We start from the raw sequence: 12900 nt of genomic DNA, 5'->3' as shown, positions 1-12900 counted from the left end.
CCTGGCCTAGGCGATCAGACCGGAAGTGGGAGCGGGTACCTGTCAAATTTGGGTACCTGCTCCCCCCCCTGCCCCCAAAGGTGCCAATCCTTAACGGGGAGCAGTCCTTAAAGTGGAACTTCCCCTTTTGGGTGGAGCTCCGCTTTAAGCACACAGCCTAGTGATCCTCTCACCTCAGCTGTACTTCATATTTATTTATTTCAGGTACTTATATAGCGCCATCAATTTACTCCGCACTTTACATATATATTGTACATTCACATCAGTCCCTAACCCTCAAGTTGTGTACAATCTAAGGTCCCTAACCCTCAAGGGGCGTACAGTCTAAGGTCCCTAACCCTCAAGGGGCGTACAGTCTAAGGTCCCTAACCCTCAAGGGGCGTACAGTCTAAGGTCCCTAACCCTCAAGGGGCGTACAGTCTAAGGTCCTTAACCCTCAAGGGGTGTACAATCTAAGGTCCCTAACTCACATTCATACATACACATACTAGGGACAATTTAGACAGGAGACAAGTCACCTACCAGCATGTCTTTGGAGTGTGGGAGGAAACCGGAGTACCCGGAGGAAACCCACACAGGCACAGGGAGAACATGCAAACTCCAGGCAGGTGGTGCCGTGGTTGCCATTGATAATAAATGGCTTCATATGATCATCATCCTTCAATAAAAGAGCATTTTTTGGCAGATCAGTCAGATTTTCAATATCAATGCTAAAATTTCTAAATTTCTGCCAGGGGGTGCAAACTTTTGAGCACAACTGAATATATCTAAGTAAGCTGTGTACTGTGCTGTTAGCTTTCAGCTGGGCCACTAAACATGCTGCATTAAAGGATAAGTTCATCTTTGGGAAAATGTTACATGTTACACCTGTTCTTAGGGTTCCCAATGCTGCCACCGCTGCCCAAATCCCCCCCCGCCCCCTCCCTCCGTGACAGCAATACAAGGAGAAGTTCCCGTACAAGCTGTCACTTTTTATAACAGTGCGGGGCTCCGCCCACATGTCCGTGTCATTCATTCACAAAGTTCAATGAATGAACTACAAGTCCTGACAGCTTTAGCAGCTGTCGGCTTGTAGTTCTCAATGAACTGCCACAGCGCTGTAATAGTTCATTGATTCTCTGTCAGTATATCTGTTGCCTGTACAAGCAAGCAGATGTACTGACAGGTCTGCAGGAGACCTGCATGGCGCCAGTTATGTGCCGATTGACGGTGCAATGCTTTCCAGGCTCCTGCAACAAAAAATAATGCATAACCTGCAAAAAAATGTGCATTTATTATTATTTTGTCAAAAGGTGAACTTATCCTTTAACATATTGCAGTCCAGAACATGGACAGCCAGTCTCAGATGACAGTCAGTCAGCAGAATTCTGTTCCTTGCACCCCCAAGCGGCCCAGAAACAACTGTGGGTCACGCCATATATCACGCTGGTATTTATGGGGCTTCACTGGAAGCATGCTCCAAACGGGCACATAAAGCCTAATTTATAGACCTCTATATGTGACTCTGTATAACTCGAATGAACTGCTTCAGAGGCATTTATTAAGATACATGAGAAGAACATGAAAATACCTTCAGTTAGACTCAGGGGATCCACCAGACTAGAGGGCACTGCTGCACGGATGACAAATTACAATGTAAATGGATTCTATTGTGGGGGGTTTATGTCTTCAGTATTTTATGTTTATTGGGCCAATTTAAAATATTGCATAAAAAATTCATAATTCATACTGAAGTGTTAATAAACCTTAATGAAAAATTCATGGATCAGCTTTCCTCATAAAGTTCCTGGTTTGCGATCTAATTTTTCTGTTCAGCCCATCATTGCTAGAAAATGATCCATCCAAACTTCAACAAATTAATTTCCAACTTTTTGGTGGCTACACTGCTGGTCCATGCGCTGCAGAGGAGGAGGTCGGAACAGTGACAGCACATTGTTGGTCTACGTGCAGCAGAGGAGGGGGTCAGTACAGCGACAGCACATTGTTGGTCTATGTGCAGCAGAGGAGGGGGTCAGTACAGCGACAGCACATTGCTGGTCTATGTGCAGCAGAGGAGGGGGTCAGTACAATGACAGCACATTACTGGTCTATGTGCAGCAGAGGAGGGGGTCAGTACAGCGACAGCACATTGCTGGTCTATGTGCAGCAGAGGAGGGGGTCAGTACAGCGACAGCACATTGTTGGTCTACGTGCAGCAGGGGAGGTCGCCAGTACAGTGACCGCACATTGCTGGTCTATGTGCAGCAGAGGAGGTTGTCAGTACAGCAACAGCACATTGCTGGTCTACGTGCAGAATAGGAGGTCGTCAGTACAGCGACAGCACATTGCTGGTCTACGTGCAGCAGAGGAGGGGGTCAGTACAGTGACAGCACATTGCTGGTCTACGTGCATCAGAGGAGGGGGTCAGTACAGCGACAGCACATTGTTGGACTGAGGTCACCAGCACTTTATACGTATTTAACAATCTGAATCAGAAGTCACAGTGATAAGAGTAATGAGCCCTTTTATATAATCGCACCAACACTACTAACTATAGCAGAGCGATGCCAGGAATCCCGCGTACGCTGCTTTGGCGGCCTTAAATAGCGAGGATTGTTCCTGGACGCAGTCGGGCCGATATTACCGCAACACCCCCACTAATCTACGAATTATTTCTCACCTCTGAAACCAGAAACTGGAATCCTATTAAAATTATTAGCTGTTTATAAAAGGAACATGAAACACTTTCACAAAGTAAGAAAAAAAAAATACTCTAATTTATTGGCGCAATGGGCGTGTTATATGACAAACTCCAATCGTCCGCTGCGTTCCAGAATCATACCGCAAACATAAACAACAAACAAAATGGCTGATTTGCTCCGAGGACTCCGCTACTTCCATCCGAATTGGCCAAATTAATGAAAAAGGGGGTGGGGGCTTGCTGAAAATGCCAATTGCCTGACTGCCTTTCACCTGGAAGAAGTGTGCAGCAGCCAAGTCAGGGTAAAGTCACAAATCATGAGCTGCGTTTGTTGTGGGATTGTACAGGAAGTACTGAAGACCATCAAGAGATCGGGGGGGGGGGTGCTTTGAAGGCTCTTCCACAGGTCCCATGTGATAGGAATTATTTATTTTTACTGTGGTTGGTGGAAGGCTCTAGGGCCTGCATTAGCTTTTGATTTCCCCTCAATATCTGCCACAACGGCGCACTTGTCTCATCGCTGCCACGGTGCCAGCACTGTCCCGTTGCTGGCACGGTGGCAACACTGTCCCGTTGCTGCTATGGTGGCAACATTGCCACGAGCTGCCATGGTGGCAACATTGTCACTTAGCTGCCACGGTGGCAACATTGCCACTTTTCTGCCACAATGGCAAGACTGTCACTTTGCCGCCACGGTGGCTACACTGTTATGGTGGCTACACTGTCACGTTGCTGCCACGGTGGCAACACTGTCATGTTGTCGCCATGGTGGCAAAATTGATGCGTTGCCACCTTGGTGGCAACATTGTCAAGGTGCTGCCACTGTGGCAACATTTTCACATTTCTGCCAGGATGGCAACATTGTCAATAGCTGCCACGGTGGCAACACTGTTATGGTGGCAACACTGTCACGGTGCCGCTATGGTGGCAAAATTGATGCGTGGCCACCTTTTGGGCAACATTGTCACGGCGCTGCCAATGTAGCAACATTTTCACATTTCTGCCAGGATGGCAACATTGTCAATAGCTGCCACGGTGGCAACAATGTCACTTAGCTGCCTTGATGGCAACACTGTCACTTAGCTGCCACAGTGGCAACACTGTTAAGGTGGTAACACTGTCACGTTGCCACCACGGTGGCAACATTGATGCATTGCCACCTTGGTGGCAGCATTGTCATGGTGCTGCCACTGTGGCAACATTGTCCCATTTCTGCCAGGATGGCAACATTGTCACGTTTCTACCACAGTGACAACATTGTCACGTTTCTACCACAGTGACAACATTGTCACGTTTCTACCACAGTGACAACATTGTCAAGAGTACAGCAAATGGTGAGCGCTCTACTCTAATCCAGAAGGGCAAAGCCTTAGGCTACACCCACACTAGCGATTAAGGCCAATGTGAATGGTAGCGGCATTTCCTACTGCAATTGTCAGCGGCTAGGTGGAGCTGCCAGCTCTGCTCACTATAATGACAGGTCGCTGGTGGCCACAGCTATTCGTGGCTCTCTGCACAGTCAGTGGTGATAACTGAGGCCACAGGCGACCTGGCATTATAATGAATTGTCCTGGTGGCCGTACCTCCCCACTGAGGGCCGCAGCAGGCATCTCTGATTCCTGCCACTTCTATTCGCACCGGCTCTAACTGCCATTGTGAATGGAGCCTCATGGAGAAAACGACAGATGCATGGTTATAATTCAAGAGACGTTTTCATGCAACCGTTATTCCTTTTCCACTGCATTTTGGGGTTTTCAATATCTCACCTTCATCAGGGCTTTAGATGGAAACTATTATGCAGGCCATAGACGGCTCGAAAACCGGCTGTTTTTTTATAAATCGATCGTTCGATCAGCCGACGTTACCACCAACGGTAAAAAAAAACGGTCGATTTTTATCCCGTCTACGGCCAGCATTTAATTACTTCTGTCCCTTACAGAGAGCTCCGCTATTATATTTGACATGAAAAAGTATTGCGGTTGCAACAATGTATCCATTTGGGATACAGATGTTTTTATTCGGATACAAATAGATACATTGTTGCAACCAGAAAACGTTTTATAGAAAATATAATAGCGGACTGGAATTCTTCCTCTTCTTAATCTTCTTTTTCTTCTTCTTATTCTTTTTCTACTTCTTATTATTATTCTTTTTCTTATTATTATTCTTTTTCTACTTCTTTTTTCTTCTTTTTTATTTTTCTACTTCTTTTTTTTCTTCTTCTTCTTTATCTTATTCCTCTTTTTATTTCTTCTTCTTCTTTTTCTCCTTATTCTTATTCTTGCTCATGCGCAGATTTTTTATCAGTAAAACGATCGGCCGATTTGCCCATCTTCTTTTCCAACTTTACCGATAAAAAAAAATGTGCCAAAACCCCCAAAAACGGCCGACCAATTAACCCACTAACGGTGCGAAAATCGGCCGATTTTTTTTTCAGCCGAAAAATAGGCCGATTTTTGACCCGTCTATGGCCTGCATTAGTGTATGGTGCAAGATGCCATAAATCAACCCCATAGATCACAGGTCCGGACTGCACTGGATCGCCATGACATATGACGACCACATTAGCTCACACATGTGTAGGATAACATAATAGAAATCCTGCCAAGAACAGATCGCAGTTAAGTGGCCGCATCCTGTTTTTCACATTAGCAAGCCGTTGTTCGGCAGCGCTAAGCCGGTTCCCATTGTAAAACGCAATGTGCCATTTACTTAGAGTAAAGCTTTGGCCGGGACAATGATGAGTGCATGGCTTGTCATGTGCCAGACAGGAGCCATGATGGGAAGGATCTGGGCCGGTATTATAAACTGCTGAGATGGGACCTAAAGTGGGGAATTTACAATATAAACCGAGCAGCTATTTACAGACATTTTAATGGTTTGTTTCTTTTATTGCTGCCGGTAATGTGATGAAGTAGGGATTTATTTCTTGCCTTCCTTGTTTTTTACACTACAGAGGGGAACACAATCATACTGACTAAGCCTGAGTCACACCCGCCATGGATATCGGTCACATGACACCTCATTAAAAGGGGATCCGCTAGGTAAATCACATCCAAATGTGACTGCTAATGAGCATGCAGCTAATGGTTGCTGAAACCTTCAAACAGGGGCGGACTGACAACTCATGGGGCCCCAGGGCATAAGGGGATCATGGGGCCCGTGTGTCCTTGCCCACACTCAAAGCACACACAAAAAAGCCTATAAAAAAGGTACCAGGGGCATTTCATGGGGCCCCCTACTGACCCCGGGCTCTCATGCAGTGCCCGAGTACTCGAATGGTCAGTCCGCCCCTGCCTTCAGATCAATCTTAGGATTCCCAATACTAAGTATTCTTTGTATTTAGGCTCTAAAGAAGTATCACCTTTATGTTGGGAGGATGTGGGGCAACAGGGACTCATATATGGTGGGAATGCCCAAACATTCAGTTATATTGGCAGGAGATAATTTATCATATACAGGAGATTTGTGGGACATTATTATTATACAGGATTTATATTATTATACAGGATTTATATTATTATTATACAGGATTTATATTATTATACAGGATTTATATTATTATTATACAGGATTTATATTATTATACAGGATTTATATTATTATACAGGATTTATATTATTATTATTATACAGGATTTATATTATACAGGATTTATATTATTATTATACAGGATTTATATTATTATACAGGATTTATATTATTATTATTATACAGGATTTATATTATTATTATTATACAGGATTTATATTATTATACAGGATTTATATTATTATTATACAGGATTTATATTATACAGGATTTATATTATTATTATACAGGATTTATATTATTATACAGGATTTATATTATTATTATACAGGATTTATATTATTATACAGGATTTATATTATTATTATTATACAGGATTTATTTTATACAGGATTTATATTATTATTATACAGGATTTATATTATTATACAGGATTTATATTATTATTATTATACAGGATTTATATTATTATACAGGATTTATATTATTATTATACAGGATTTATATTATTATACAGGATTTATATTATTATTATTATACAGGATTTATATTATACAGGATTTATATTATTATTATACAGGATTTATATTATTATTATACAGGATTTATATAATTATACAGGATTTATATTATTATTATTATACAGGATTTATATTATTATTATACAGGATTTATATTATTATTATTATACAGGATTTATATTATTATACAGGATTTATATTATTATTATTATTATACAGGATTTATATTATTATTATTATACAGGATTTATATTATTATACAGGATTTATATTATTATTATACAGGATTTATATTATTATTATTATACAGGATTTATATTATTATACAGGATTTATATTATTATTATTATACAGGATTTATGGCGCCAACAGTTTGCTCAGCGCTTTACAATATAAAGGGAAACAATACAGCAACAATACAGATCAATACAAGAGGGATAGGAGGGCCTGATCCTGGGAGGGACATCTATCCAGAAGGATCCATGGGTTTCTATAGAGCAGAGTTGTCAATAAAACAATATAAAAACAGTTTATTATATCATCTGATTGTTGCGGCTAAGGGTTTAATTCCTAGGTTTTGGAAGGCCCAGGATCCACCGACAATGAGGGTATGGATAGAGTAGAATATGTTAGTAGGATGGAGGAACTTTGTTACATGGAGAAAGATGAAATGGAAAAGTTTAGAAAGATTTGGGGTAAATGGTATGAGTTTAGAGCTTCGGAAAAATACTTAAAAATGAAAGATCCCCCAATAGTAGTACCAGAGAATTGAAATGGTTAAAGAGATCTATCTATCTATATATATATAAAAAGTAGAGTAACCACTCCCAGTCCGGACACTTTCCCCCCCTTCCAGTCCGGACACTTTCACCCCCTTCCCCCCCAGGCCAATTTTCAGCTTTCAACGCTATCACACTTTGAATGACAATTGCGCAGTCATGCAACACTGTACCCATATGAATTTTTATTCATTTTTTTGAGACAGATAAAACTTTATTTTGGTGGTATTTATTCACCACTGGAATTTTTATTTTTTTTTGCTATATAAATGAAAAGTCCAAACATTTTGAAAAAAAGTGTTTTTCTTATAAAATTTTGCAAATAAATAATATTTCATTACAAATCTTGGCCAAAATGTATCTTTTTAGTAAAAAAAAAAAAAAAAAAAAAAAAAAAACGCAAATTAGTTTATAACCAAAAATTAGAATTTAAAAAAATTTTTTTTTTTTACATTTTTATATTATTTGTTTTTTTTCCTACATACTATCACCCTAGCAGTACAGTGTCACCATGGTGACACTGTACTACTTGTGGGGGGGTGATGAAGATTTATTTTTTTTACACGGATTGCTTGATAAAGGCTGTAAAAGCAATCATTTCTCCTTCTCTCTGGCTGCATTCTTGCAGCCATTGAGAAATACTGTGTGAGCTGTGATTGGTCACCGCTGCGGCTGGCCTTTTACCATATTACATGATCAGCAATCACGGAGATCGCTGGGTGCGGGCCCCCCGGGGCGTGTCTGGGAAGACATCATATGACATCCTCCCAGAACTGACCGGCTGCAGTGTAGCCGTCATTCGGCTATCTGCGGTCAGCAAGTGGTTAATAAAAGAACATTTACCTGTCCAGCGTTCCAGCGTTCCCACCCAGGCCGGTTTTTTGCCAATCTTCAGGTCCCTGGCTGTGACATGTTTACTTTGGGAAGCCGGCTGAAACTCCTTGCGGCTTCACAGCCGGCTTCTTGCAGCGCCATGTGACATTTCTTTCAGCTATAGAGTCGTCAATTTACGCAGTGCTTTACATAGATTGTACGCCCCTAACCCTCAAGGGGCGTACAATCTAAGGTCCCTAACTCACATTCATACATACACATACTAGGGGCAATTTAGACAGGAGCCAATTAACCTACCAGCATGTCTGTGGAGTGTGGGAGGAAACTGGACATCCCGGAGGAAACCCACGCAGGCACAGGGAGAACATGCAAACTCCAGGCAGGTGGTGCCGTGGTTGGGATTCAAAGCAACAACCCTAGTACTACCAGGCGGAAGTGCTAACCATCAAGCCACTGTGCTGCCCAACCTAGAACGCTGCAGGCAAACAGATGGGGACTGAAGTTGGAAGCAGATACCTATCAAAACGAGATACCCCCCCAAGGAGTATCCAAAAGTGGGGGTGAGGAGGCAGAAAAGCTGAATTTCCCCTTTTGGATGAATTTCTACTTTAAGTATGTGTACCTATGTAACACATGAAAGAAAACAAAACCAGAGCTCAGGTCCACACACGTTCTAAGAACACGGTACCAGTCACTCGCTGAGGTGGAGCCCTCTAAAGATTGGGGAATCTTGGTGATACTGGATAAAATCGAAAAAGGGCGCACTCTCCTCATGCATTACCATGATAAAAAAAGAATTTATTGAAAATGACAAAAGTGTATACTCACGAACAGGGGTGGACTGACCATTTGGAAGCTTGGGCACTGCCCGAGTGCCTGGGGTCAGTAGGTGGCCCCATGAAATGTCCTTGGTACCTCTTTCATAGGCTTTTTTGAGTTTGGGCAAGGACACAGGGGCCCCATGATCCCCTATTGCCCGGGGGCCCCATGAGTTGTCAGTCCGCCCCTGCTCACAAACCAAAAAAAAAAAAAGTTATAAATAAAAGCAAAGAACCAATGTGACAGTCCCAGCAAATGGTGTTCTTGCGACAGCGTGTGCTAACGTGTTTCGGGAGGCGAGCTCCCTTCCTCAGAGCTCATGGTTCCTTGCTTTTATTTAGGACTCTTGGTTTGTGAGTATAAACTTTTGTCATTCTCAATAAATTCTTTTTTATCACGGTAAGTGAGCGCACCCTTTTTTGATTTTTTCCTGTGTGTATGTAAGCATCCCTGGCCATGCGGGATCTCCTGCATGGTGGGGGTTGGGGAAAGACCTGGCAACCTACACCATAAAATAATGGCTAAGAGAATTCATGGAAAAAGTCGCTTACGAGTGACGTTCCATGCAATCGCCAAGGGTCGGATACGACTGAATGGATAGATAGATGTATGTAAGGGCTCTCTCACACGTGCGGTGGACTGTGGTGCCCTCTGAAGAGCGACCAGCGCTTGGATCTGTTTTCGGAGGGCATACAATAGGCGTCGAGGAGTCGTGTTGCCTCCTCACCATCTACATTATCCCTGTAATGCCACGTTAACATACTACAATCGTGTGCATTGCACAAGGTTGCAGTGCAGCCAAATTCAACTCAGTGCGTGAGTTCGACAGGAGGAGAAAAATCAGGTCTCCTCCCTTGCCATGCAGGGCTGAACTGTGTGCCACAGCTGTGTAAATCTTAGGACTGGACTGACAGGAGCACACATCCTATGTCAGGTAAAATAGCTCCCTTCTATGTATTTTGTGTATTTAGCGGTTTGCCTGGATTTTGTGTTACTTCTGGTTATTGTTAGCATGGTATATAAGATATATGGATGAAAGGAATTCCATCCAATCTAAGTAATCAGAACAGACAAGGTACGAGGTGTACAGGAGAGCACAGACCATCAGACAAGCTAGATGTTCGTTAGGGACTGCAGCAGCGGAGATGCTCTATTCCTCTATAAACAAATCCTGCAGATGGTTAACATCACCAACAGCATTCCCAGCTCCGGATAAAAATGTTCAGAATGAGAAGCTAAACCCCCCTTAGTGCAATGCTGGACCGCGCTCAGTAAATAGCCATAAATCTTATCATAATTGTAAGCAAGATTAAACGCTGGAGCACATTGGCGCGGTCGTTAAGCGCATTCACAAAAGGTAGGGACGTGTTTATGGATGCTAGCGAGAGAATACGTGCCGCAGCCCAGCTTGTTTTTCACCGGTAATTATTACAGTTTGTGGAGTCATCCTATAAGTACCAATGCATAGGCCAACATATAAATCTCATGTCTTAGGGCTCATGTACACTGCAGATGATAAACTCACGTTTAGGAGCTGTTCAGCGTTTTTTCAGCAGCCCCTGAATTCTCCCTAATGTTTTCCTATGTGTCCATGTACACATCGTCGTTTATAGTCGTTTACAGGCATTTGAGTTTACAGTCGTTTTTTTGAACGCAGAAAACTTACGTTCAGCAGACGATTTTATCAGCGTTTCAAAAGCAAAACGCTTAAAAACGTGGCAAATCGCGTTTATAAGCATTTGCGTTTGAATTTTTTTTTAAGCTCTTCCAGTTCCCGATGCTGTCCAGAGCCTTTTTTCATCATGAAAAATGCAAAGCATTTTCAAGGTACTCAGATGGACAAAACACTGAACACAGGATGTTTCCACCAAGCTTGTCACACATTGTAATGACCAAGTCACACCTCAGACCTCTCTCACCCTTGGAAACCAAAGATATGTTAATGACCATTCACACCTCAGACCTGTCCCACCCTTGGAAACCAAAGATATGTTAATGTCCATTCACACCTCAGACCTCTCCCACCCTTGGAAACCAAAGATATGTTAATGACCATTCACACCTCAAACCTCTCCCACCCTTGGAAACCAAAGATATGTTAATGACCATTCACACCTCAGACCTCTCCCACCCTTGGAAACCAAAGATATGTTAATGACCATTCACACCTCAGACCTCTCCCACCCTTGGAAACCAAAGATATGTTAATGACCATTCACACCTCAGACCTCTCCCACCCTTGGAAACCAAAGATATGTTAATGATCATTCACACCTCAGACCTCTCTCACCCTTGGAAACAAAAGATATGTTTATGACCATTCACACCTCAGACCTCTCCCACCCTTGGAAACAAAAGATATGTTAATGTCCATTCACACCTCAGACCTCTCCCACCTTTGGAAACAAAAGATATGTTAATGACCATTCACACCTCAGACCTGTCCCACCCTTGGAAACCAAAGATATGTTAATGACCATTCACACCTCAGACCTCTCCCACCTTTGGAAACCAAAGATATGTTAATGACCATTCACACCTCAGACCTCTCCCACCTTTGGAAACAAAAGATATGTTAATGACCATTCACACCTCAGACCTCTCCCACCCTTGGAAACAAAAGATATGTTAATGACCATTCACACCTCATATTCCTCATGAAGACCCCCTGCCAGGTGGCCTTAATGACTCCGTCCACCAGACACCTTTCCCACCCTTGGAAACAAAAGAAATGTTAATGAGCAACTCACACCTGAGCTAATCTCAACACATACTGCTGTCTCTGCTTCTACTCTCTGTATTTCTCTGAAACAGTCTGAAAGAGTTAATAATTTACCACTTTTCAGTGCATTCTGGGCATTTGGGAGGTTCTCCTGTGCTTATCTTTAAAAGATGCTTCTAAACGCAAATGCACATAAACGCGGTATGCAAAGGCGGCTAAACATACGTTTTTTTAACCTACGTTTTCCAGCAGTCAGTTTCCATCGTTCAGAAGTGTCCCGTGTACATGGGGCCTAAATCTCCCTCGCTTCTGAAGTCTGTGTGTTTTACTGATGTTACCAGATTCTATTGAACGGATAGGCTAGATTTTGGTTCAGTGTTTGAAAGGCTTCTTCTACGTAAGGTAACAGGTATATTTTACCTGGTCACAAAATGTTTACATGGAAAAAGAAGGTACCTGGAGTGTGCAGTTTATCATTCGGATGACGTAATCAAACTGCTGGTGGTTGAGGATGGCGCGGTTCTGCTGAACGTGGTGACCGAGTTCCTCCGTCAGGCATTGCCTGGCAGCTTTTCCTTTCAGTGCACGCAGGGCAGCTGGTAGACTCTGTAAAAGAAGAAGAGTGGAGAAGAAAGAAAGAAAGAAAGAAAGAGGTAGAAAGCGAGGGAAAAAGAAAGAGGGGAAAGATAGAAAGAGAAACAGAGAAAGAAGGGAGAGAGAGAGGAAGATAGAGAAGGCAGCAGACAGAGAGGTAGGAAGACAGAAAGGACAACAGAGAGCAAGGAAGGAAGAAAGAGAAGGGAGAGAGGTTGGAATAGAGAAGAGGGAAAGAAAGGGAAGAAGGGAGAGAGAAATTAAGAAAGGAAATAAGGAAGGAAAAAAATAAATAGGGTGGAGAACGAGAGGTAGGAAGAAAGAAAACGCATAAAAGGGGAGAGGAAGAGAGAGCGAGAGAGAGAGAGAGGGGGAGAGAGAGGGAGGGGGAGGGAGGGGGAGAGAGGGAGGTAGAGGGGG

The 12900-nt window shown here is 42.7% G+C and overlaps 1 protein-coding gene across 1 annotated transcript in view; it reads right to left on the bottom strand.

Annotated features, from left to right (window-relative positions):
* Positions 1 to 12492, bottom strand: part of LOC149440755 (myotubularin-related protein 13) — a gene marked incomplete at its 5' end in the record, with an annotated part of 208535 nt that extends 196043 nt beyond the window's left edge. Inside the window, one exon of the mRNA XM_089658165.1 lies at positions 12343 to 12492. Coding sequence (XP_089514291.1) covers positions 12343 to 12492 — 150 coding nt within the window. The remainder of the gene's footprint in view (positions 1 to 12342) is intronic.
* Between the last annotated feature and the right edge of the window lie 408 nt (positions 12493 to 12900).

The sequence above is a fragment of the Staurois parvus genome, unplaced genomic scaffold (assembly GCF_062004578.1).
Source record: "Staurois parvus isolate SC_StPar_1 unplaced genomic scaffold, SC_StPar_1.0 ptg001054l, whole genome shotgun sequence".
Lineage (NCBI taxonomy): Eukaryota > Metazoa > Chordata > Amphibia > Anura > Ranidae > Staurois > Staurois parvus.
This window is presented reverse-complemented; position numbering and strand designations above follow the sequence as displayed.